The sequence below is a fragment of the Anas platyrhynchos genome, chromosome 2 (assembly GCF_047663525.1).
Source record: "Anas platyrhynchos isolate ZD024472 breed Pekin duck chromosome 2, IASCAAS_PekinDuck_T2T, whole genome shotgun sequence".
Classification (NCBI taxonomy): Eukaryota; Metazoa; Chordata; class Aves; order Anseriformes; family Anatidae; genus Anas; species Anas platyrhynchos.
The window spans coordinates 73,509,578-73,536,837 of record NC_092588.1 but is presented as its reverse complement, the minus strand read 5'-3'; the positions used below and the strand labels follow the sequence as shown (position 1 = coordinate 73,536,837).

The 27,260-nt window shown below is 34.5% G+C and overlaps 1 protein-coding gene across 11 annotated transcripts in view; it reads left to right on the top strand.

Annotated features, from left to right (window-relative positions):
* Positions 1-27,260, top strand: part of ABCA13 (ATP binding cassette subfamily A member 13) — a 189,818-nt gene that overhangs the window by 119,568 nt on the left and 42,990 nt on the right. For 9 of the 11 annotated variants that reach the window (XR_011807700.1, XM_072034941.1, XM_072034938.1 and 6 more), the window contains exons 43-51: positions 519-608; positions 1,392-1,464; positions 3,124-3,242; positions 3,640-3,727; positions 9,499-9,607; positions 20,861-20,915; positions 21,528-21,705; positions 25,169-25,284; positions 26,683-26,839. Coding sequence is in view for 10 of the 11 variants with exons in the window: in XM_072034941.1 (XP_071891042.1) it covers positions 519-608; positions 1,392-1,464; positions 3,124-3,242; positions 3,640-3,727; positions 9,499-9,607; positions 20,861-20,915; positions 21,528-21,705; positions 25,169-25,284; positions 26,683-26,839 (985 nt within the window). In the remaining variant the exon portion in view is untranslated. The remainder of the gene's footprint in view (positions 1-518; positions 609-1,391; positions 1,465-3,123; positions 3,243-3,639; positions 3,728-9,498; positions 9,608-20,860; positions 20,916-21,527; positions 21,706-25,168; positions 25,285-26,682; positions 26,840-27,260) is intronic. The other 2 variants (XM_072034942.1, XM_072034943.1) reach the window with 2 other exon arrangements.

The window sequence follows — 27,260 nt, the reverse complement described above, 5'->3', positions numbered from 1 at the left end:
GGCGCTGCTGGCTCTGCCTATGCCTCCTTCTCACCTCGTTCACCTCCCTCACGAGGGCTGCTGGGTCCTGGCGGCTCCCTCAAGTGGGCTCGGTGCCAGAAAATTTAGCCCTGCCTGTCTGATACCCCTCTCCGCTGCAGAACGCTTCTGCCCCGGAGCAGATCACCTCGGCAAGTGGCTGATGTCACACAGATTATTTTATCTACTGGACAATTATCCAGGTATCTTCATAAAGATAATGTGGTGATGTTTAAATTTATAAATGAAACATAGATCACCTAAAATGTGCTGTTAGGAATGCATGTTTCTATTGAGGTTTCTTTACATGTTCACAAGCAGTTTATGAAATGAGATCATTTTGTTGTTTTGGTATGTTTCCTATGCATGGATTTGATAGTTCTTTAATTTCTTGGTAAACATGTACAATCATGGGGCTTAAAGTTAATAGAACTAGACATTGTAACGTTTGTGTTTCTTTCTCCTTTCCACCCACCGATGCTGTGGCCCACTTTGAACAGCACTGAAGATGATAACCTAGGAAACCTTTCTCAGATTCTACTGAGATATTTCTTTGACTGGGACCATACATGCATACATTCTAACCAAGGGTAACTACTGATATAACTACTTCAAAATGCTCTATACTGATTTAACACTTGCTGCTAATTTGAAATGGAGACTATGACAGTAGTGAAGAGATCAATAAATCTAGCATGTTTTCCATGAAATGTAACAATAAAAATTAATTAGCCTTAAATTGAGACTAGGAACAAATTTTGCTGAATGCATATATTAAAAAAAAAAAAAAGGTAAAATAATAGATAAAAACAAATGTTGTAAAGAAGTGGTAAATTCAATATATTTTGCTGTGTAGTGTGGACTGTCTTAGGCTTTTATTGGCAGTGTGAGGTTAATGTCAAATCCTCTTTGATGAAGGAGCTAGTATCTAAGTAGAATATGTAAGTAGGCTTCATTGTTAAAGGTCTGATTCTAATCCCTTAGTGACAGCTTTACCATTTATTTCAGGAGGATTTTGATCAAGTCTGTTGTCCATGTGAATGTAGGTTAGACACTAATTACAATGGTAGGAAGAATTCCAGGTGTCAAAAGTCAGGAGTACAAAATGGCTACCATGCTTTAGTTAACTTACTGATGCAAACACAAAGCATGTAGCTCATTTGTTGCTGTACTCATGTAAATATTTCTTGTGAATCCACCTTGACTCAAATGAGCAAAATTGATATACCTTCAGACACAGCTGCGACTGTGGTAAAACACTAAGAACTTGCTGAGGATTACAGATATACTTGTTACTCTGTGGATTTCTTCTGTAGAGTCATATACGCTTTTCTCATAATGGCTGTGTCTATCATTATGTTTATTCCCATTAGAAAAAATAATTCATGTTGGCAGATGGAATCTTCTTTACCCCAGGATTCATGTAGATGTGTGTCTGAACAGGAGGTATGTCCATGTATAAGTGTGTGCATGTATTTATGTAAAAATGTGTGTGTGTTATACATGTATAATACTTTGAATATTCTTTTTGAAGAGGTAGAGAAAGAGATGAGGAAGTAAACCCTCAGAGCACTGGCTTTTTTTTTTTTGTTTCTGATGAGTTATTTCTTTGTTTCATTTAATGCTTGGCCTACATATTTTGAAGTCTTCAGGAAAAGAGGTTGCAAGCATGCTTTTGTTGCATATATGTATGTGTGTGTGTGCATGTATATGTATACATACTGGAGAAGGCTATAGATTGACCTGAAGTAAAAGGAATCAAAGACAGCTGAACTCTTTCCAGCAGATGGAACTTTAAACCTGGTATAGGACATTGCTTAAAAAATAGTCAGATAAAACAAAGATAAAACTTGATTATGTGGTAGACTACCTAGTCCCGAAGGGAAAGGGCAAGCTACCAGGGAATCTGGTAGATCTGACTAAGATTTAATTGTTAGAGTTTACTTTTGCATTGGACTGTATATCTGAAAATAAAACAGTTCTTCAGGAAAGAATGGATTTTGAAAAATATAATGAATTTCTGACCTCCTTGACTGGTGAGTTTTTCATCTTAGGTTGATTCTTAGAGTGAGTAATAAACGAGAATATGAAGCTGAGTCTGAACTGTCTAATTTATTTGCCTGGATGGGACTATTGCATTAACTATTCATATCTTTATGAAAGAGATAAGTTATTTACAGTAAGAATTGCATCTGAAATATAGCAATATAGTTTTGGGAAATGTGGAAGGGGCAACTATTTTTTTTTTTGGGCAAGGAACAAGTTTTCTTCTAATGCTATAGAAAGATACTTAGAATACAAGAAGCTTAAATAAAGTGGCAATGGAAACTCAAGCTCAGGGAGAGGCCCATCAACTGTGGAAGTTCGAAGGAGAGAAGTCACTTGACAATTGAAACAAAAATTTTATTTATGAGCTATGATAAACTAGAATGTCTTCACTAAAGAGTGAATTTTAGCTTGTGGATTGTTGAGATGTCAAATGAGCATTACAAATTTTCAGGTTTTGTAAAAAAAAAAAAAAAAAAAAAAAAAGTTATAAAACCTCATTATATACTTAATGAGGTTTCCCAGGTATCTTATCATAATACATCTTCTTCTTTGGTTGTGAGAATGTCCCACTGAATTGCTAGAAAACATCTCCCTTTTTCTCTACTGCAGTCCCTCAGTGAAACTTTTAGAAGCATAGTACATGAATCAAAGTTTTGTTTTCATCCAGATTCATGTAGTGCCTTTTTTTTTTTTTTTATTTTCAGGAACAAGAATTGAATAGAAGTCTTGTTGCCTTTTTCATTGCTATAAACCTTTCTAAACTTATTTTTAAGTTTTAATCTTTTCAAAAATGACTTATAGGGTTGCAAGAGAAATCAAAGATGGTTCTCACGTGTAGGTGACAGCTACAATTATTTGAGATGCCTTATGAACATAAAACCACATGTAATTTATTGAAAAGTTATCAAAGCTGAAAAAAGGCAAATCCAGTTGACAAGCAATGCTGTAAAAACTGTGTGCAAATTTTTTAAAAAATGGCTAAATGTCATGCCACTGATTTTTAAGGAGCCCTGTACTTATTTTATGTATTAAATATTTTGTTATGCTGTTTTCCAGATGTGTCCAAGTTTCAACACCTCTGTTCGTTATGTGAAGAATAAGAAAGGATATATTCTGTATAATCTGTCAGGGTTACTTGTGGAAGAATATTTAGTGAGGTCTTCCAACAAAGCAAGGTAACCCTAAAATGTCTGTGTGGTTTATCCCTTATATATATAAAAACAAGCAAAAACAACAACAACAAAACAAACAAACAAAAAAAAAAAAACAAAGCCACAGTCCTTCCTAATCCAAATCACATCTCTGTGTTACTGGGAGTGTAAAGGGCAGTTGCCTTTATTGGATGTTACTAAGGTGTACTGCCAGGCTAAGTCCCCTCCATGGTGACTTTTCAGAGCTTTCTCCAGCAGCTGCATGACAATTGCTTCCAGGTATACACTGGCTGTTGCCATGCAATGAGTTCAGTTGACAAATATAGTGTTAATATAGATATTTCCACTTTATCATTGCAAGAAAAGATTGCTAAAGAAGACAGAGCTTAAGTCATGCTGTTACCTTATTGTCTATTAACAGATATGGTGGTTGGTCTTTTGGAGGGAGGAAAGTCTCTGCATTTCAAGAACAAAAATTGAATAAGATCAAGTCTAAGCCTCTGGCTAAGGTAAGGGTTGCATGTCTGTGTATGTATTACCTCTTCAGTCTCCAGACTTCATTGCAATTAGTAAATAATAAATGATTATATGAAATCCTTGCATTTAAAAATTGGGAGAAAAACTCTCTGACTAGTATAGTCCATTTCTCTTTTCATAATTATATAAATATTCCCTTGTGTTCTGAAAAAAAAAGAGTTGAATGATACAGTTTCTGTTGTTTTCTTGTGAACCTCTTTCAAAGTCTGTCTGAGCTCACCTTTAAATTTTTTTTTAGGTATTTAAAATTTCTTTATTTGTTTGTGTTCTACAAAAACTTAATGTCAGAATTGAAGAATGTCCATTGAACTTCTCAGAAATTAATTGTTACTGATGCTTGTTTTGTTTCTGAAATAAATATTTTTCTTCACTACATTTCTTTCCTTATTTTTTTCCCCTCTTATCCTTCAGATGAAAAATCCTCAAAAATCAAGATATAATTTCTGGGAATATTACTTCTGCGTGACAAGTGTACTACCTTGCGTTTATAATTCTTCTTTTTCAAATATGAGCAGCTTCCCCTTTTTATCCCAGGGAAACTTGTACCTTGCTGAAATTGGTCAGATTGTGAATTATGAATCTCTTCTGACAGTGGATCATTCTGTCTTGCAATGCTACATGTAGCCATTGTTTCCTGTGTGGAACTTCTCCCAAGAGCCAGGAACAGAAGGATTATTCTAAGTGCAACTGAAGTCAGGAGCTTTTCCTTGAGACATTCTGGTACACACTGTAAGGACAGTGTGAAAACTTGGAGTAGGATCTAGAAGCTAAAAGGGAATTATCAGTGCAAAGCATTTTTATTTTATTTTATTTTATTTTATTTTATTTTATTTTATTTTATTTTATTTTATTTTATTTTATTTTATTTATTTTATTTTATTTTATTTTTCCATAGGGAATGTTTTGAAAGTTTTTTTTGAGGTCCATTCAAATGTAGACCATTAATGAGGTCTACTCAAACTATTAATGAAACCATTAATAGTTTGTGAGGAGATTATGAAGAATCTCAGTGAGAGGCCTCTATTTCTGTATCCAAGCAAAACACATTTATTGCCAGAGGAAGCTGTGAAGCTTGACCTTTAGCATTTCAAATTAGAATATGAAAGAAAGGTGCTTCCTCCTTTATATTATTTTATAGACACTAGATTTTTTTTACTCTTTCAAATGAAGAAGAGAAACAACAGTATAATTAAGCTCTATACCAAATCCCTTTTGGGGCAAACTGTGGTTAAAACAAGATGCAGATGTTCTCCCTTGCCAACATAATTTCACATTTCATTTTGCAAGATTGTTGACTGTTTACAATGCTTTTTCCTTGTAGTTTTGAATAGCAATCTCTTTCTCATATCCACACCTTGTCTAATATATATTTTCATTTAGGTCATTTGTAATCCCCTTCTACCTCCAGATTTCTCATAGGTTTGAAACCCAGTTCCATTGATCCTTAATTAGGAACTTGAAGTCCTAGAGGCTTGCAGTAAGATGTGTTTTTCTGACTGCTATTTTTGCTGTTTTTGTCCTATGTCTTTAATAATTTTAGAGTTTTGTTTTGACATGCCTATGCTGTGTTTTTTATCTTTTTTTTTTTTTTTTTTTTTTAATATCTTTGGCATAGAGCTCCACCTGGCATCAGCACAAGGATAAATTATAGTTATATTGCTAGTGAGTAAGCTTCATATTTCAGAGCCAAAGAAAATAGTGGAGTAGATTTATAAAGGGCACTGTGTTATCTAAAATACCTCCTGGAAGTGGCTCTCAACTAATGCAATGTCAAATTATTGCATTAACCTTTTAGGAATTAATGACCAGACTTTTACTTTGACCTTTCAGGCTTGTTCATGAGACAGTGAATGTACCATTTACATAGTCTTGTATGAAGTAAAATGAGAAATTTGCATTTGACTTACTGTACAATTAATTTCATTTTAGAAAATGTCTGAATCCTTATATGTTATTCTCCAATACAACAGACATTTTTTCCCAGTTCAAAATAAAACAGTTATTCAAATACTGAAACAGTCTTCTACTTTACTGTGCTGCATATGCATTGTACATACAGAGAAAGTTATGTGTTCACACATGAGAAAGAATATGCCAGATTTGGCTGATTAAAACCATTGACAATGGACATTCATTGATGGTCATTGCTCCATGGAGCACACCTGCTCCTTAACTTTTTTTGTTTGTTTGTTTGTTTGTTCTTCCCTAACTGTATATTCCTTCATTTATTTTGCTAGTTGTGGGCAAAGTTGCTGTTATATGTAACATAACTGAATACAGGAAGAATATGTAGGAATTTTAAATGGTCCTGAAAAACAACTTATACTATTCAAATGGCATTTTGAAGCGTGCATTTTTCCAGTCTCAAAGGTTGGGATTTGAGGCTTTACTACCTAGTAATAGTACATGTATAAGTGTCTAGACAAAGTTCACTTGAAAAAAAATATCTCTCCACTTTAATACCCATTGTCTGGTATTAGCAATTTCTCTGCTCCTCCTCATCCTTTTTCCTTGATAGGCCACAGGTAAGTCAAAACATTAGTCTAACATAATTCTGGAATGTTAAAGGTAGATAAAGATGGTATGTGGTAATGGGAAACATGTCTTTGCAGAATTTATTTTTAACGTAGAGATGGACAGTATTTTTTCCTAGGAACAAATTTTATCAGTCATGGATAGATAAAATTATAAAAATCAAAATTAATTGTCTCATTCTATATATTTTTTCCAATACTGATCTCTTTCCTGCCATTTGTAAATAATTACCTGTGAGATACACAAGAAAGATGAAGTATATTTCAACTTGAAATAATATTTTTCCTTTTTTATATTTTAGCTTTGCTATCAATTTAGAATAAAGCATAAAGCTTTAGGAAAAAACAAAACAAAACAAAAACAAAAACTTAAATGTATCTTCTGAGAGCAACCTCAGACACTATTCCTTTTGCTTGTTGCCAGATTATAAACAATTAAATAACCAGTTTTAATTTGGTTATTTCCTGGTAGTTTGATTCAGTTAAATAATGCATCTTGAATGAAGAATTCTAATTACTATGTGGGATATTGAAATGTATGGTTACACACAATGCTCTATTATGGATTTTTTTTTTGTATTTTTGTTTGAATATTGGTCACATTATTATAATTCTAAGGTATTCTGTGGATGCTTGAGACCTTCGCACTGCTTCAATTAAATGAGGACATGTCATTGGATTTTTGCTTTATTGTTTTCTTAATTGACTTTTTTTCAATACCATCAGCGCAATTTTACTGGATTTTCATAACATATTTATAAATTTATATTCTGCACAAATTTTTTAAATATGATACAATAAGAAATCAGTATGTGAAAAAGACCATTTACCCTTGATCATATGTTTGTTTTTTGGCCTGGTTTGTATTTGCACAGGAGATTCAGCAGTGGAAGAATCTGCTCTTTTGCCCAGGACACTTAGGTTTTATTTCAGTTCATCTCTTTAAGAAGTTGTGTTTTGATTAAAGAATGGGAGACCTAGGCTGTGCAGTTCTGTGGGCATTGAACTGGAGGAGAACAAAGGAGTTGCATACAAGTTTGCAAAGGAGGAAACAGTTTAGGATTTTTTTTTTCTCCCTCTAAATGTGAGGACATAAAATGCTGATGAGATTTGAAGCAGCTGTGAATATCACGTAAAGAACAGAGTAGAAAATGTGAAAGCTACTGCAAGAAAGAGTAGTGGTACTTGACCAAAGTTGCTCATTTGTGAAATAATGCTGAACAGAGCTTATGGCAGAGAAGATTCAAGAGTGAGAGACACAGGAGAAGCGACAGTGGAGCTCAGATTGCTGTATGAAAGCATGATATAGAGTAGGTGGGAGGGAACTGAATGGGATGATTAATGTATTTCAGACCTTGCCTCACAACAGAGTGTGATGCAGACATCTGAGCAAATAGGTAGTCAGGAAAATAAATCTGAAGAGAAGAACAATTAGGAGACAGAAATAGAACTGAATATTAGACAACTTGCACGGGGAAGCATGGAAAAGAACATGGCAGGAAAAGCAAAGTCTGCAAGCTTGTATCTAAGTAAGGATTGTAGATGGATTCTACAAATTAAAAAAAAAAAAAAGTATTATCTGCAAGTAAATTAAAAACAATAAACAAAGAACAAAAACACATTTGGAACATTATACCAGTACTGAGGCTGATATATATATATATGGAAAAGGACTACATCAGAACAGCATCTAAGTGATGAGAAAACTTTATTCAAGGAAGTTTTCAATATGGAACTGTATAGATGGTAATTTCAGAAAGGATTTAGGAAAACTGAAGCCTTAGAAGAATGGTGTTAAGGCAAGAACTTATATTTAAAAAACAAAACAACAAACATACACTTTCTTATATGATTCAGAGTCCAGACACAAAGTGAAAATTGCCCAGCATCAACTCAAGATGGCCAAAATGCACATTAGCAAATAGCTGATAGCAAATAGGAAAAGGTTAAGAATTTTTCAACAGTGTAAATAAAAAAGGGAGATGAAAGATTGCTGTGCAGTGAGGGAGTGGATAGTAATCAAAGGTGATTTGAAACGTCATCAAAACTGAAAACATACCTTTTTTTCTTTGACCTGTTTTTTGGTATGGATAATGTAGGGTCAAAGGCACTTTGCTTAACAGTTAGGGAGGCACAGAAATAGAATTGAATTCTAACAGGAAAGCAAAACTCATACTTCAGTATATTCAGTTTGGGGACATAACCAGGCTTTCAGCACTGATTCTAGCACATGGAGACCTCAGGTCTGAAAGTGTGGATTTTGGAAACATAAATCAAATTGGGGCAATTCTGCATAATTAGAGGATAAAGTGTATGTTACAGCAGAAATGCTTCCCTGTGCTCCTCAAAGGCTTGTGTTGTCTGCTTTAAAGTTTATCTGTCTTCCCTTTCCTCCTTGCTCAAGAAACCATGTTGAAACCAATTGCTTGTTGAAGATGGAGACATGGCTTTGTCCTTCATGGCATAGTTTCATACTTTCACTGTGTAAGCAGTGTCTCCTTGTTTTTTCCTTTCACAATTTTCTAGGACACATTCTCTTTCTTTGATATTTTATGCTATATGTCACTTGCAGGTATTACTTTGATAAGTCTCTTTGCATTTTCAACAATCAATATTCTTCACTTGTAACAGGTTTTCTCATCTTTCTTTTTTTCCAATTAAATTGGCCAATATTATTTTCACATTGTTTTTCCTCTATTATTCGTTTGACTAAATGTACATAAAGGAAAGGACTTTTTCATTAACATGGAGAATCGTAGTTTAATAATTAAGACAACTTTCTGCCCTGCTAGATTCTGTTGAAAGAAATGTACAAATTAAATCACAGAATCACAGAATGGTTTGGGTCGGAAGGGACCTTAAAGATCATCTAATTCCAACCCACCTGTCATGGACAGAGACACCTCCCACTAGACTAGGTTTCTCAAAGCCCCATCCAACCTGGCCTTAAACATTTACAGGGATGGGGCATCTACAGCTTCTCTGGGAAGCTTGTGCCAGTGCTTCACCACCCTCTGAGTAAAGAATTTCTTCTTTGTATCTAATCTAAATCTTTTCCACCTAGATCACCTTCTTCTTCTAAAAGTGTGTGTCTTAAAAGGAGAATTCATCTTTAATATCTTTATGCAATTCTTTAAATTATGGGAGTTTTCAGATCAATGTTTGGATTCAACCCATTTTTGATTCACAATTTCCATTCTCTCTTCCAGGTATGGTACAACCAAAAGGGTTTCCATTCACTACCATCCTACTTAAATGAACTCAATAACTTGATTCTGTGGCTGAATTTGCCTCCAGCTGTGGATTGGAGACAGTATGGTAATAGCCCTTTGTGTTTATTCATATTGCTTGAAAAATAGTTTTTAAATAAAATAAGTTTCAATGTGAAAATTAGTCATGGTTTCAAGTCAGATTCCAGCGTCAGAGATTTTTGGAAGGCTTTGGAAGTGAAACTTTAATTTAAATATAAGATGTGTCTGAAGAACATAGTGTGCAATAAGGTAAAATTTGAATTGACAGCTCACTGTCTATGCCATAAGCAGTTGTTACAGTTTCTTGCAAAGGACATTCTTATGGAGTAGGTATAAATTGGTTTGCTGTGGTTGAGGTGTTTGGAAACGACTGGGGGCTTGCTTAAGTGGGGTGACTAACACACAAGAGTATGAATTTAGAACTCGTTTGTCACTACTAAATCCAGAGCGTCCTGTAAACTCGCACTGCAATGTAATGTCCCATAGCATCCTGTTACTCGAGGAACAGGAGAGACTGGTATATCTTACTACTGTACATACCAAAAGAGAGATTTTTATCTTTGGTGCCTGAATTCTCTGATTCACATACCCTTGAACTGTATAGAACTAGTTAAAACAAATTTTACCAACTGTCATATGTGGTAATGGCTTCAGCCAAAGAATCATCTGGTAACACAATGAATTTTTAGGATGTTGAAATCCAGTTTGAAATCTGAGTTTGACAGTTCAGGCTAACATGTTCATTCCAATTCCTTTCATTCTTGAGGTTCTGTTAAAGCAGAATTAGCTTGTATTGGAGAAATTTAAAAATAGATTATGACTGATTTTTGAGAGTATTTGAAAAGATCATATACAGTAGAATGGTTATGTATAAATATGAAATTATACTCAGAGCTTCAATTACTTTTCTCCATCGGTATAACTTGTGGGGAAAAAATACCAGAGTAGCTTTCTTTTCTTTCTTCCTGCCTGTTTGTCTTTCTGTAGGGTAGATAGTATTATTATTTTTTTATATTTGATGTTCACGTTGATTTATGCATTGCCCTTTTTCAGTTAAAACAAAGTAATTATAATTTTTCATTTTCAATTTGAAGACTTTCAAGTTGGGTTTCTGTCCTCTTTAAGCACAGTAGAAGACCTGGAGAGGTTGTACATCATCAAGATTTTTGTCATAGTTTGATCTTATACCATTCATATGTGTAATAATATATATATATAATATTAATATAATATAATAATGAAGGAATAAAGAAGAAGAAAATCAGTGAAAAAGGGAAAGGAATTATGAGTATTATAAGACAAATTCGTTAAGAAAATTATCCAAAGTGTCAAGTCAAAAAAAGAGTAATTGTTAGTTTTCAAGATGGCTGGAGTTTTATTTTTCCTAAATACATTATAAGAACAAATCACAGTTAATGTATTTCTCTAGAAAGTTTAAATTTAAATGAAATCAAGTATTTTAATGATAATTTTTAATAAAAATCAATTTTTAGTTTCCCTGCACTTGATGAATAGTGTTGATGCTGACTTGTTTTCTATAGTGCTACACACCCCATTCAGGGATTTAAATGTTCAAGTACCTTTACCTTTATATCTGTCATGGGGATTTGGGAATTTATCATCCACATTAGGACTGAAGAAAATCATAGTTATCCCAAGGGTTGTGGAAATGCTATATTTTATGTCTCTGCATGACATAAAAATATGATAAACAAGATAGAGCTTGGCAAATACTTGAAGTGTTGGACTATCATATATAAATCTTGCCACTTGATATAAATTTCTGGCAGAATATCTTGGGTAAATCTCTGCAGAAGTAGATTTTATGAACTGGAAATAAATTTATTTATGTGTTTCTCTATTGGAGAGGTACAATAAGGATGGATTGATCATACTGTTGAGACCTAATGGAGAGGGACCTGATGGGGAAATCCTAGCAAGAAAGTGAAGTCAGAAAAATACGATATATATGTACTTACATGCATTCATATGTGTGTTTGTGTGTGTGTGTATAAATATATATATATTATTTTTTTTAAGTGAACAATTTTCTAATGCTGTATGGAGCACATAAACCCACTGTTAAGAGGAGATTAATCTGATCTCCAAATCCTTTCTTTGCTAGGGGAGAGATTTCATTTTTTTTCCCCTGTAGAGAATTTTCAGTAGTCTTATCTGTAGCAGTGTTTGGAAGGCCCCGATGTTTGCTTCATGTAATTTTATTGTAAAAAGTTAGAGTGGGATGGTTGTTGAAAAAATGGTGTGCGTCAGCTGGAGGTGCATGAAAAAGATAGATTGAAGTTGACCAGATTGATTTAAATTAGTTTGTCATAGTTAATGGATTGGATGTCTATTTTGGAACATCAGTTGAGGAATACATCTTTTAAGAAAGTCTCATCTTCTGTACCATGTGGATAGCCACATTTAGCTTCATAATCATGTAGGTCTGCTTCTATTCTGGAAAGAATTACCTCACCTGTATTACTGGAAGGAAAATCAAGTCCATTTTGTTTACCAGCAGTTATATATTCAGTGACAGATAATGAAAATGAACATGTTAAAAAAATGAAATAAACAAATTAAAACCATCATAGGTAAGAAAGGCACTTCAACAGAGAAGGTAAGATATACTGTTTTTTTTGGTCAAAACTCATCAGCTTTTGTTGTCCCTTAAGCCTATGTATATGATGTTTCTATGTTGTTAAATCTCTTTCTGAAATGCTGCATTCCAATTACTAGTTAATGCAACTGGGAGCAAATAACAAATGAAATAATGAAGTAAGAGGAATAAAAAATTAAAAGGGAACATATTTGCCATAAGCTTGAGATATAAATTCTGATCAATAGAGGTATGTTATTCTATACAGTTGCATCAAAATGTGTTGAACATGCCAGACTGTAGGGGAAGGATTATTATCTACCTCTTAGGGTAACTCTATAAAGAAAAAAGGAGTGGTAGTCATCTGTAATGATGTCTGTAAAGTACAGTGGTCAAAAAAAAGTTCTTACATAATTACTCAAAGAATGGAAATCAGTATAGAAAGGCCTTGTGCTGTACTGCTGCCCCATCTCAGTACTTCAATAGAAATCATTGGCTTTTTAAAAAACCTTTCATGCTATGGCTCATTGTAAGGTTCATGTAGCATTCTCATCTATTTGAGATTCAGTTCTTCAAAAGAGCTGAAGGGATCAAGAGACCCAATTTCAGCTGAATTTTGGTGGAAAGTGACTGTACAGTCTCCAGATCTGCAAATTGTAACTTTGAACCTCTTTTCAAAGGAACCCGTGAAACACTATTTAGTAGGAACCTTCTTATCCTTGTCTGGTTAGTGGGCCAAAAATAAAATTTAAATCATTTTTGAGGTGCCACCTATGAAATGTTCCATAAAATGAAAATTGTAATTTTTCATTTTATAAAAACAGAAGTCTCATTATAAATTTTAAATGCCCACAAAGGAGAGCTTGCAGACTGAGTCTAATTTATAACTAAATATATATCATATAATATAACTGATCATATATATAGACTGCAATATGTAGCCTATCTCCATTTTAAAAATATATATGTACAATTTCATTTTATTAAAGAAATGTAGATTGGTCTTCTATTCAAGTCTGTAACAATTATGATATTTAGGTTTAGTAGTAGAGGTCCAAGTTGATTTATGTGCTCAAGACTCAGTATGCTACACGACAGAAAGAAGAGATATTTTGAGAGGAGACAAGAGACAGGCTCAGATACACAGTGCAGAACTGCAGAACTAAGTACAGCCCTGATTAGACTACAGAGAAGGTATGCAGTCTAGAAGAAACACAAGACTTTTTCCCTAGATCTCTCCAGTCTATGCTGGAAAAGTATTGCCTGGTTCATATCACTGTCTCTCTCATTCCTACTGTAAAACCATAGATCTTGTAATGCCTGATTATGTGAAAATTTGCATCCAGGTAGTATGGAGTGGACTACCTACTATCTTGTTTATTAACTAGCAGGATGGAAACATTTTGAGTCTCTAAGACTATGCCGATGTGCACACAGCTTTCTTTTCTGAGTAATGGTCATGTAGTTTAGATTTGAAATAGAAGATCTAGAGGTATCATTTACAGACTGTCAATAAGATGTTGGTATGAGGAGAAATGTCTTCAGTTGTGCAGTTGCTGAATGGGAAATGAGCAGGATTTTTCCTATAACTGCCAACCTGGTGTTCATGTCAAGTGTCTGTAATAAATATGTTTTTCTTTTTCCTGTGAACCAGAATAAGAAAAGGAAGTATTTTTTCTCCAGAATGTCACAATACTTATTTATAAAGAATTAATTCTATCAATTTAAGAATGCTTTTTTAAAATATTGGTATCTAAAATGAGTTTAACTGGGAACAATGTAAAGAAAGGAACAGGAATTTTAAAACCTGGAAGGGAGACTACTGGGGTAAGTCATGGAGAAGTTGAAGAGGGTACAATTAATTGTTTATTGCCTATTCCACTGTGAAAAGCATGTATAGCATGAAGCTCCTAGTGGCATTCCAAATGTAAATACAACACCAGCAACTGGATTATTTTTGCAACGTATAGTTAAGCTGTGAAACTCCAACTGCAGGTTGTTGTAGAAGTTAAAATCTGCATAGGTTTAAGAGTAGTCAAGGGAGCACTTCACTTTTCGTAACCACCAGTCCTCAAGCTGTTTTCAACAAGGGGGTTCTCAAGCAAAAATTTGTATAAATTATCAACAGCTGGCCCATTCAGTTTCTCCCATTAAAAAATGCTGAAGAAACATTAAGTCTTATAGTGCCCTGGTTTCATGATTTTTTTTTTTAACAGATTTAGTGTATAAATATGTGATTTTTTATTTTTATTATTATTTTTTTTTGCCAAGAGGATGTAATTTTCCAAGCTTTCAGTGTTGGAAAGTAGGGAATAGACAACAATAAAATGCTGGTCAACTGCAAGTCAGTGCTTCTTTCTGGCATAAATGGACAGTTGTCAGAAATATCTCCTATCTCTTACAATTCTAGTAATTCTATTTGGTAAACAAGGAGAAGAGATTATCAAATGTTTATGCTCCCACCTTTTTTTTTTTTTTTTTCCCTTTGTTAATATGGCTTCCAGTACTAGTAAAATTGATTAAGCTTACCCCCACCCCAGTTTTTTAGTCTTTCACTGAGCAATATAAGAGGTAGCAACTGAGGTTTTTACCTTAAAACCAACCCCAACCAAACAAATAAACAAATAAAAGAAAACAAACAAACAAACAAACAAAAAAAACCACAACCTACTTTGTAGTCAACTGTGTTTGCAAAAAGATTGAGGAAAGAAAGGAGAAGAATTTTCTGAAAACCACCTAAGAAAATATCTTACCAAAATAACATGTAGCTTATGGTGCATTGCAAGTGACATCTTAGTTCCTTTTCTGAACTATACACACAGTCAATTTACATGTATACAATCATGTTTCTTACTTTGAGATGCTATCTAGTCCACCCCACTCTGATGAGGGAATTAGTGCCCCTCATTTCCCAAGCTCTTCATCTTTCTATTAGAGAAGGTTAGAAGGTCTTAGAAAGTCTTGGTATTGTGGTGTTCATTTAACCTCTGAATACAGCATTAAAATCCTGATATAGTTTAAGGATGTTCATGGTCACAGTTTTTCTTGCTCCAAATTGCTTATGCAGGGCTTTGGGAAGATTGGAATTAGTGGCTATCACAGGTTTTTGGCTTGTGCCCATAAAGAAGTCTGAACTGTCACTGTAAAAATAATGTGACCAAGGCTGTACCAAGGACATAGACAAAGGATGTTTTAGGACAATTGCAAAAATTGTGGTTGCAGTTAAGTCTGGAGAATGTAATAGCAATCTGTAGATGCTGAAGAAATCATTTTATATTAAGAAATTTATGAAAAGGTGCAGACAGGGTTAGAGCTGTATCATTTCATATTTGTAGATATTGCCTGTCATGTGTGCTTCCCTTGTGAATACTGATTCAAGAAAATTTGTCCTGAAGGTAGTTCATACAAAGCTTACAAATAAAATCCTAAAAAAAGAAACAAACAAAAAAAACCCTTGCATAAGTACCATGTACATTTATCTGTTTAATAGAGGCTTTGTCATTTGGAACTCATTGGTTTATCTGTCATTTATGTTTTTTTATTTTAAGTTCTCAAATATGTTGTTTAGTTTTCAACATAATGAGCATCATCGTAGCAGCTTTACATGAAAAGAATGTACGTAAAGGCAAGAAAGCAATTAGTGCATCTTGCTAACAAGTATATTGGGAGAGAGAGGTATGTAAAGAAAGACAGTATAGGTAGTTAAAAGAAGAAATTTAGGAAGAGATATATTATAAAATTATGCTTTTTTATTTTTTATTTTTTTTTAATAAAGAAACGCATGTACTAGCAAATAGCTTATACTAAAATGATAGGGTTATTTTTGTCTTGGATGATATTGTATAGTTTTCTCTTCCATAGGCTCAAGAGAACTTTTTTTTCCTTCTGTGAATTACAGGCTTGGCTTTATGTAAATTCATCATCTATTTTTAAACTGTAGAGGGAGGGAGGAAATTGTTATACTAAAAAATGTAGCAAATGCAGGAAAACCTCATGCTCCAGACTAATTGAAAATTTTAAAATAATGAATGAAAGGCAAAATATTGTATTTATGTAATACTTTGATAGGATTTTAGAATTCTAACACAGAGATGAATGTAGGTTAACAAGAACCTAGTTCAGTTAATCGTAATCAGCAGCCCTGAGAAGTTTCATCTTGGTTGTGCGTGTAAAATTCCACAAACGTAATCCTTTGTTTCATCGACATGGATTGAATGGAAATTGACTGTAGAAAATGGTTGCTACTTTTAAGAAGAGCAATTACGTTTTGGGACTCTTACATAGTAGGGAGTTAATGCAGTACATTTTGCTTTTTCATCAGTATTGTATGATACTAGCCTGCAAGGATTGTTATAGAATCACAGAGTCATTGAGTTTGGAAAAAACCTTCAAGATAATCTGTTCCAACCATCCCCCTACACTATCACCCACTAAACCATGTCCCTAAGCACCAGGTTCAACCTTTCCTTGAACACCACCAAGGACGGTGATTCCAGCACCTCCCTGGCCACACTGTTCCAATGCCTGACTCCTCTTTCTGAGGAGAAATGTCTCCTAATTTCCAACCTAAACCTTCCCTGGCACAACTTGAGGTCATTCCCTCTTGTCCTATCACTAGTTACCTGTGAGAAGAGACTGACCCCCAGCTCCCCACACCTTCCTTTCAGGTAGTTGCAGAAAGCAATAAGGTCTTCCCTGAGCCTCCTCTTCTCCAGCCTAAACAACCCCAGTTGCCTCAGCTGCTCCTCATAGGTCTTGTTTTTCAGGCCCTTCACCAGCTTTGTAGCCCTTCTCTGGACACGCTCCAGGGCCTTGATGTCCTTCTTGTAGTGAAGGGCCCAAAACTGAATACAGTGCTTGAGGTGTGGCCACACCTGAGCAGAGTACAGGGGTACGATTACCTCCCTGGTCCTGCTGGCTACACTATTCCTGATACAAGCCAAGGTGCATGTATTACGCTATTTAATTATGCTATTTAATGTTTATTATTATTATTATTCCTGTCCTCTCCCTCCAGCAGTTATTTCTTTTCCACAGTCTGTTTTTTCTGTAGTTGTATTTTACTGTGTTTTTCTGTAGTTGTATTGTAGTTGTATATTTCTATGCATGGGACTGAAGTCAACTGCTGTAGACTTCTGTATGACAGCAACGTAGTAATCTGAAGTTTTTGTTAGTTTACTCTTGGGGCCTGTGCACTCAGTAAATACAGGCTGTGGTGACTTCAGGAGAGAGATTACTGCCCAGCACATTAAATGTTTCTAAACAGAAGTTATTCTTTGTGAAATATTTGAGTCATGGAGTCATTTTTGTCTCCATTATATTTTGCATGGCTCATTCAATCCCTGTGGGTCTTTCTGAAAAGTTTCAGAAATGCAGATTATCTTCTTCTATAAAATTCATTGATTTGGTTCTCATATGTATAATTGGCCAAACCTGTGTTTACGAGCATGAATTCATTTGCACAAGCAGTTGTGAGAGTACTGTTTCATAGCTCTTTCTTTTCTAGCGTTTCTCACAGATTTTCTCAAGAAGTTAGTAGCAGAACAATGGGATATGATTCAGATCAGTCCGGATTAATTGATAGAATATAGTGGAGAACCTTCCTGAATTCCTGGCAAACTGCCCCCGTTCTGGACGCTTTATGGGCGATAATTCTCTACTTTAGTCCACATGACATCTTTACGTGTTTCAGCTATGGGAAAAGTGATATGAATCATCAGGAACCATAGTATGGCAAGACTGGGCATTTTCTTTTCATGGGCAGGAGCTTTAAGATTTGCAATCTCTAGAAATGCTAGCCTTTGAGGTGGAATAATTTTACTATAGGATTTCAGTCATCTGAAGCTGTGGGGAGAAGAGCTTGGTTAGAGCATTCAAATTTTTAACCATGCAGGCAAGACCTTGACAATTCTGGGAAGCTCCTCTATAACTAGACCTTTCCTCATGGCTATAAAAGAGGCTTAGAAGCTGTATTTATGCTATTTGCCAATTTAGCAAAGCACTAGTGAGTACAAGAACACTTTGTGATGTTAATTTTCTGTATTTAGTGCTCCTGAAATTATCTGAATTCCCATTTTTCAAAAGCTTTGATCCATTGTTGTTAGATTGTCTGAAAATCATCTGTGTGTCTGTCTATCTGTCTATCTCTATGTCTTTTCTAACCAGGTCTGAAAGTAAGTTCAGACTGGTTTCAGTCTGTCTATATGATAAAAATTTGGTTTAATTTTATTTTAGCTATTCATTTCCAGTTCAGTAGGAATCCTTGTATATATGAAGTAAAGACATTCTTTCTTCTAATATGTACACATTTATTCAATCACTGAGAATGCTTAGAAAAACTTTCTGGGAAAGAAGCTCTTTTGAGTCATGGTGCTTCTCCTTTACACAAATGGAATTTCATAAAGTACTTGTTTCCAGTGGAAAAAATAATTCTCTCTGATATGCCTGTTTTTACCTCAGAACAAATAGCAGCTATTGTTGTTTAAAAAATCAATAGCGTAAAAGAAAAACAAAGAAAAATTTTAAACATCTCCTCTAGGCAAATGACAAAAAAGACATCTGCAAATAGCACATGTATTTACTAGTGATGAACCTCATTGGCCTGATTTTTCTTTTGATTTGTTAACTACCTTTGGGCCTCACTGTACAGTTTTTGACAATATCTGGAAAATCATTACCTTTTACTACTGTTTTATGCAAGTTAATCATCCTCCTCTATTTTTCCACTTTTAACCCGAAAGTGCCTTTGTGATATTGTAATTGTTCTGTCTTTAAAATGAGGAATGAAAATTTAAAGAGACAAAAATAAAAGCATAGATGTACTCAGTCAAATTGCACCTATTACTGGAATGAAGACAACATTTATATTTATACAGCTGGACACTAACAAAGTATGACAAAGTGCATTCAAGTGGTACTCTGTAAAATTCATCTGAGGCTACTAATAATATATTTCATTCCCAAACATACTTGGAAGATTATAATTGTTGTTGGGATAGATTTTTTTTTTAATTGGGAACAAACCAAACTTATTTTAAAAATAACCTAATCAGTTGTACACATCCTCTTGCACTGACAATCTCATCCCTCTATTTTTCTTCTTTTTCTTGAAAAGAAGAAAAGCAAACAGCCACAGTTTTCATGCATAAATTATCTTCCAATTCCAAATTTCAATTTTCATTTACATAGTTGGCTACATTGTTACAAGCTGGTTGTACCAAGAAACAGAAAAGTCAAAGTGCAAATGTAGGATTTTTCTCAGGCTCCCAAATGGGACCTATTTTTAACTTAAAACCCCATGGTTTCAATTTGAGGTATGCATTATTGCTTTTTTTTGGGGGGTGGGGTGGGGTGTTGTTAATTTAGCTAAAAAGTTTTTGCCTGCAAAACATCAGCCATATGCAATCTAAAAATATTTTTAGCACTGAGAAAATGTCAGGTGCTTAGATAACAGCCTAACTTAATCCAGAAGATAAGATATACATGCACATTCTACTTTGTTTTGTATTTAGTCTCTTTTGTGAGACAGATCCCACAGCAATACATGACATTGTTGAACCTAATTCTGCAGTTCAGAGTGCAGAAAAGCAGCTAGTGCTTATGCTTATTCATTAGATCCAGACTCTGGAAATCACTCAACAGGATACAGTATTTGGTTTGGCAGCTTGGTGGCTGAGCTCTTTCTGTTGCTCATTAAGTATTTAGCCTTTTCATTCATCTCGTGTAATGAGGTTTCACAGAGAGAAAGGGGTCACATATAGGTGCCGGGTGGTGATCTCTGTTGCTAATGACCAGAATAAGATAGATGAGACCAATTCAAGACACCAGTTCAGCTCAAAGCTATTAAAAAAAATCCCTCAATGTCCCCCCAGATGGCTCTGTCTGGCACAGGCAAGAGGTGTAAAATGGAAGAGAAGCTAACATTTTAGTTTGTGAACCTGAAATAAAATTTAAAAAAAGAAGTCATCTACTGTTATTTAATAATGCCACATTTTAGCATATCATTAAGACTGTTCAGTACCAGTTTGGTTTACTTTTGTTGAGGGACAATGTTTTAGACATTCTACTGTTTTGCATTAAATATGGTACTTTATTTAGACTAGTAGTAAAACTGGAGTATAAAGAAAGTAAATTTCACATTAGTGTGAGACAGTTTATTTTAATTTTTTATATATATAAAAGGTAATATTTTTGTAGCATAAAGAAGAAAACAAGATCACATAGCTCTGGACTCATACCACAGATCTGTCCTAAATATTCAGGTGGTGGTTTATAGGATACCAGTTTAAGGATTAATATGGGAGAACAACTTAAGTCTGCATCAGTCATAACTGTGCTTATTTCTTTGGTGGTTTACATACAGCAAGCATAAAATTTCATTTATAGGCTAAAATTTGTGTTTTCAGCAGTTCAAAACCATGGAGAGATGAAAATTTCTTTCTCTCTCATTCAATAAAGCATATGAAAAGTATACTTGCAAAGTGTTCAGTCTTTGTGTTCTTGTAATTTGTCAATGAAGGAGAGGGATTTTAGCCTTCTACTAAAGGCTTTTGTAAGTTCTGTTTCTGCTTTGCATGCTTTACCTGTTTTGTTCCAGGACTAACTGTTTTCATGGAAATCAAAAAGTAAGTGAATTGTCACGTGAGTTTCCAAAGATTATGTACACTAGAACTCTTAAATCTTGATGTAGCATTTACTCTTTCATAATTTTTCTTTTCACAGGGATCACACTTTACAGCCAACCTTACGGAGGAGCCTTGCTGCATGAGGACAAAATGTGAGCAAACTCTTAAAACAAAAACAAACAAACAAACAACAACAACATAAACAGCTGTAATGACTAGGCAATTGAAGCTGTTAATTCAATAAGCATGTATGTTCCATGCAACAGCTGTTGACTTGGTAGATATAATTCGGTTCCACTGAGTGAAGTATGTTCTCTAACCTGCTATTTATACATCGTCTACTGTTTATATTAGATAGGTTGCACTATTTTCTAGAGAAAAAATACTGAATTTACCCTGACTGCACTTTACAGAGTGTTTGTGAGCAGGTTGTGAATTCTCAAACAGGTTAACTACCTTAAATGATTGTCTAGTTTCTAATTTTTTTTTTAAAGGCAGAAATATTTGCTAAAGTTTCACTTTGTTTTTCAAACCTCTAGGCACAGTCTGTGTTCTGTAACTAATGTATAGTTTTGTAGTTCTGTAACTCGACACATCATCTTACTCCTGTTCTCTAATTGGATGTTGACAGTGTAGAAACACGGTCTTTGCAAGCAGTATTAAGGTCCTAATGTGTGGTGTTGTTTCAGTAAAGGGTTGGGCTTGAAAATATTTTATTTATTTATCACTGTGTTTTCATTACAACATTTTGCTTTGTATCCTAGAATGGAGAATGTTCGTCAGTGTGGGGTAGCACTGTGTATCATGTTGGGTTTCTCCATCCTCACTGCATCCATTGGCAGTGCTGTAGTGAAAGACAGAGTATCTGGCACAAAACGTTTGCAACACATCACAGGCCTGGGGTACAAAACATACTGGTTTGCTAATTTCTGCTGGGATATGGTAGGTATCCTGTGGGACAGCATGTGAAAATTTTCAACTAGTTTGCTATAAATGAGCAAAAGATGTGGTCACAAAACATGTGAATAAGATTTGAGTTGTATAGAGCAACAAATTTTGTCTGTTGTGTTAACAAATATTGTGGCTCCATTACTACTTTAGTACTGTGAGATAAAATTCTATAAAGCAGGCACTGTGTTTTCCATTTTTCAAAGCTGAATTGTAAGAAGGTAAAGTATATGCTAGCTTTAGGCACCAGCAGTGTTTCACAAATAAAAGGAAACTGGCTAATCAACCTAGACAGAGAGGATCTTCCACACAGCTGTTCATGACAAGAGTTACTGTGCTTTCAGTGCTTTGAGTTGCCACTGGCAAAAGCTTTCATATTATGGGAGAAGCCTGAAGATACTAGTCAGCTACTTTAAAGGCATAATTAGGTTGTTTTTTTGGTGGATAATATGAGAAGTACTCCCTGCTAGTATCTATTTCTGGCAAGATAGACAGTAGAAAATCTCTTTTATGATTTCACTTTCACAGAATGACCTACATCAGAAATGGACAAAGTCTCTGTCCTGCAAGTTTGTTTTTCTCCAGCAAAGTAATTTCCGTCATTCTTAGCATTACAAACAGTATTGTTAGCATGCAGTTCATTAACAAATAGGCAAATCTGAAAAATTCGTCTTTCAAAAATACTAAGGAAATTATTATTTTTCCCTGAAGCTTACCCTTCTAACCAAATGTAAAGACAGGAATGCCACTGAGACCCGATTTATGCCAACATAGTTAAACAAAGTAGGTTTTTTTGCTTACTTTCATCAAGTCTGAGAAGTTGATATCTGTGAGGAAAATAAGCAAAGGTGGTGAAATAAAATCAATTTTCTCAATGCAATGATAGTCCTCAGTCACTCACTTTTCATCAGTTATAATGTAAGTCCTTCAATTTCTCTTTAAGTCTAGATTCTCCAAATTTTCTCCAAAAATATTCTCTAAAGGTGTCTCACAAAAAAAAAAAAAGGCAAAGTCTCTCCATTTATATGTATGTATATAAATACACACACTTATGTGTGTTTGTCCCCTCCTGAAAAGTGTTTTCATAAATCACCTGTAATGAAGCTTGCTATAGTATTAGCTGAGTGTTTGGAGGGAACTTCGGAGTTGGGATTAGGGCATCTAATTGTGGGAAAGGCATAGAATTCCTCCTTTTAGAGAACTCATGCTCCACATTGATCATTTAGTAACTGTTTTTAAAAGGAATTTGTGAAGAAGGTGTTTTGGCTTGGGAGATTTGTTTCAGAGGCAACAGTGAAAAATTGGAATCCTGGATTATCCAAAAGTAATGCAAATGTTTGTCACTCCAGAGGAGGGAAAGAAATGTTCTGCACTTTTTTTAACGCACTGGGTAATGGAAGGAAGGTCTGGATTCTGGCATAGACAATGCAAACATGAATTAGCCTGGTCAAGAACAGAGATTTTTTGGAACATTCTATTCTCATTCAAGTTATTCTAAATCTGAAACACGAGAGCTTCATCCATCCATGCTTGAAATCAGGATTTTCACACTTGAGCAAGCTTGAAGTAAGAACACATTTATCCAAAAGTTATTTACCTGGCCAGTCAATCTTTTCATTCCCTCTTCTGCCATGTCAGATGAAAGGGTTTGGTTAAAAACTCGGTCCTTCATCATTCAGTTTCTCCTTGTGCAGTGAAGTCAGCTCTTTGTTATTTTCTGCCAATCTCTTCCTTTCAAAATCTTCTCACAAATTCAGCATCGTACTGCATGATCAATCATGATCTGGGAAAGAACAGACACTACTTTAAATGCTAATTGTGCTGCAGATCATCTAGGGACACTGAATGCATGAATATATGAACTATCAAATTTGAACTCCCTTTACACATTTTAAGCACTGCAGACCATGTCCTGTCTTATTGGAAGCATAATCTTTATTAGACCTGCAGAAGTATTTGATTTATAAAACTACTGTCATAAGAATCAGGCTGTTCTTTGTGTATTTATGCACATGAATAATATTCATTGCAATGTTCAACAAATACAAAATATGTAAGTGCTAAGAAAATTTCATGACAAATAGAGATATTTTGTTTAGATTCAGCTTGTTTCAATAGAGGGGCAATTAAGATTATTTATTTGTGCCTAACTTTTATAACATGCCGTGCTTTCAAATAAGATTATTTAAATAGAATTTAATGTTAAAAGCTATTTATTTCTAGAAAACAAGTTGAATATATTCATTTGTTGAAATATTTTAGGACTCAGATGCTTTGTGACTTCTATACAATGTTTGTTAAACAGCTCCAGAATAAACTGAAGCCCAAATCTATGGAGTGGTGTTGTATGATATTTATGTATGGCATTGATGGTGCCATAAGGTACACTGTGAACAAGATGAGAACATTACACCAGTCTATGTTTTGCTCAATTGCCTTTCCATTAAAAAATGTTATCTTCCCATTGGCAAGGAAATGATGCCTTCTGGTTTAAGCATAGACAGGTTTGCATTGTCCTTCAGTATGAATGTTTACTTTTACAGTATGTATACTGTGCTACACTGAGTATTCAGCTAGACCTTAATTACAATCATTTGTTGCCTTTATTGCAGTTTCATCTCAGAATCTCAGCTATATTAGAATAAAGTTTATAAATCTTATATAGCATGGAAGTGGAGGCAGTCACTGCCCTAGTGAGCTCAGCTTCAATGCACAGAGCAGGCAGATGCTGGGAATAGAACCAGGCACAGATTTTCACATCTTGCTATCGCTCAGTGTGAGCAGAGCCCCTCTCTCTTCACTGTTTGGATATGAATCCCCTGTACTAATCACATCCCCACACTAAGAAGTATTTGGTTACCATTATATCAAGAGACTAAATAGAAATTGCTTTCCCTGTTGCCTAATGGCTGTAACTCTTGTAAATGTTATGCCTGTTCCTATTAAAAAACTGTCATTTGCTTCATCAGCACACAAAGTCCTTCATTAACGTCTCTTTCAAAATTGTGTCTTTACTAGTATCCTGTAACTGAAGCATAAATCAGTGAAACTGCTCTTTTTGGATCCAAGAAACTGTATTCACAATACAGTTGGATATTTTGGAGCAATAGTCCCATAAGGACTCATTATCTGGAAGAGTTAGCTTGTTAAATGGATGTATTGGAAAGGTGAATAGAAAGAATTAAGGGGAATGCTCTATAGCTGGATTTTATTTTGTCAGGGTAAGTTTCATGTGTATGTGTTTAAGAGGGGTAGCTTCACAGTCAGCATGGACTATGAAATCTCAGAACTCTTCTGCCTAATTCTTCGTAATTCACAGAATAATTATATTGCAAATATGGAAAAGTTCATTTGTACATCTGTAGAGCCCTTCTATGCTAATTAAGGATGTTACTAAGAGACAGTCGCCTGCTAAGTGCTTTTTTTTTCTTTTTTTTTTTTTTTTGTGTGTTTCTAGCTGTTTTACATGGTTCCAGTCACCCTTTGTGTTGGTGTTGTTATTGCCTTCCAGCTTTCAGCCTTCACTTGCCGAAAGAATTTGGCAGCCACTGTTCTCCTGCTGGTACTCTTTGGGTATGTGATTGGAAATGCTACTGTGGAATTATGACTCGTAGAAAACAAACAGAAATCTTTAGACTTGCTTTGCACCTGCTGTTGGATGCATGATTTTCTCTCTTTGGAAGTGATTACAATTCAGCAAAAGATAGTAAGAAAACAGGCTGAAACGTGAGTTTGAAAGTTCCACGTGGAAGTGATGGTGGTGATGGATTTGCTTGCTCGCTCACTCAGGGCAATAAAAGAAAAAAAAAAGCACTGGAAATGTCTCAAAAATAGTCTGTATAACAATCATTTGCTGATAGAAATTGATTGTATGTTATCTTCCAGAAAGGAGGGAATAATAACTGTCAGGTCAGAATTTCAGTGCTTAGATGTGCAGAGTAGCAAAAAGAAGGCAAGAAGTGGCTGTCTTTTTTACAGGTCTACCAATTTTCAGTAATTCTGTAATCTTATACAGCTCCAGCAATTTATATATCCAGGGAGAAGGCTGTCCAATGTGGAGTACTGAACTGGTTGAAGATTTGTCTCCAAATAGTGCAATGAGATAGAAAAGTCCTCCCTTATAACCATTGTGCTTAAGTTTCACATAAAATAAATAAATAAAAGTTACAGAAAGATAAAATAACTGATTAAACTGAGTATTGATTTCTCTATATAAATATATATTGAACCCTGGGCTTAATCAAACTAATGGTTCATCTGTGCTGTTGCTTTGCCTTATGTGCAGTCCCAGGTGATGTGAGAAATGCTGAATATGGATAGTTACAGGATAAGCATTCTGAAGAATTTTCTTCCTTAACCAAATAACAGTTGCTATCTGTGTGAAGGAGATTGCATACTTTATGAGACATGTTTAAATAGCAAAATGTGCCTGCTTATGAGAGAATACAGGGAAAGAAAGGACTCTCTGTAAGATCAGGACATCCCATCTTGGAAAAAAAAAAAAAACAAGACCAACTTTTGATAGATAAAATAAGCCAAGTCATAACATCATTATACTGTAATGTTATATTACTATTTTCTACCCCTTTTTCTCCCCTTTCATTTTATTTTACATCTTCCCCTCTCTCTCCTGTCTTTCTTTTCTTTCTATTTGTGTTCTCTTTTCCTGCTATGAAACTCTGTTTTTAATTCTATCCCCATATAAAACACTTGTTAAAAGATGCATGATTTTGCCATGGAGCTTGTGAACTCTGGAACAGTGAAAGTAATACCATGCAGTTAATATATGCAAAAATGGTTCATATCTGCTTATTACATGACAGTAGAAATGGGTACTTCTACAGAATCATAAAGTAATTAGATAAAGAAAATTTATCCCAAATTTGACCTCTTTTTCAGTTGGTCAGAAGAGTTGCTTAACTTGTTTGTGATTTTTTTTTTTTTTTTTTGTTTTTTTTTTTAAACTTTCAGATATGCAACTTTACCGTGGATGTATCTTGTATCCCGATTCTTCTCAAGTTCAGATGTCGCTTTTATTTCTTACATCTCCTTAAACTTTGTGTTTGGCCTTTGTACCATGCTGGTGACTCTCTTACCTCGTTTGTTAGCTATAATTTCCAAAGTACAGGTCAGTATGAAACCTTAGTTTCATATTACTCATGAGATGTATACACACATATGTATGTGTGTATGCATATTGCATATGCATACCTATGCACAGACTAGATCATTTCTAGCAGAAAAAAAAATGCTGTTTTAAACCTTCCTGATTTTTCTGTCACACTATATACCATATTGCTTGTTACTGTCTTGAATTTTAACTTGTTTATAAGAAGAAGAAGGAAAAAAAAAAAAAAACTTGCACTGAAATAATGGAAAAATAGTGTTAATTGAAATCTTGACATTTTCCAGACCATTAAGTTGTAATTTGCACATAATGGGAACTGTTCTGGTCCATTGAATAGACTATATGCATTGTAAAATGTGTTTGAATAATATTGACATAAGAGATAATCCGCTTATTTCTAGGATCAGTAATGCGCTGTATG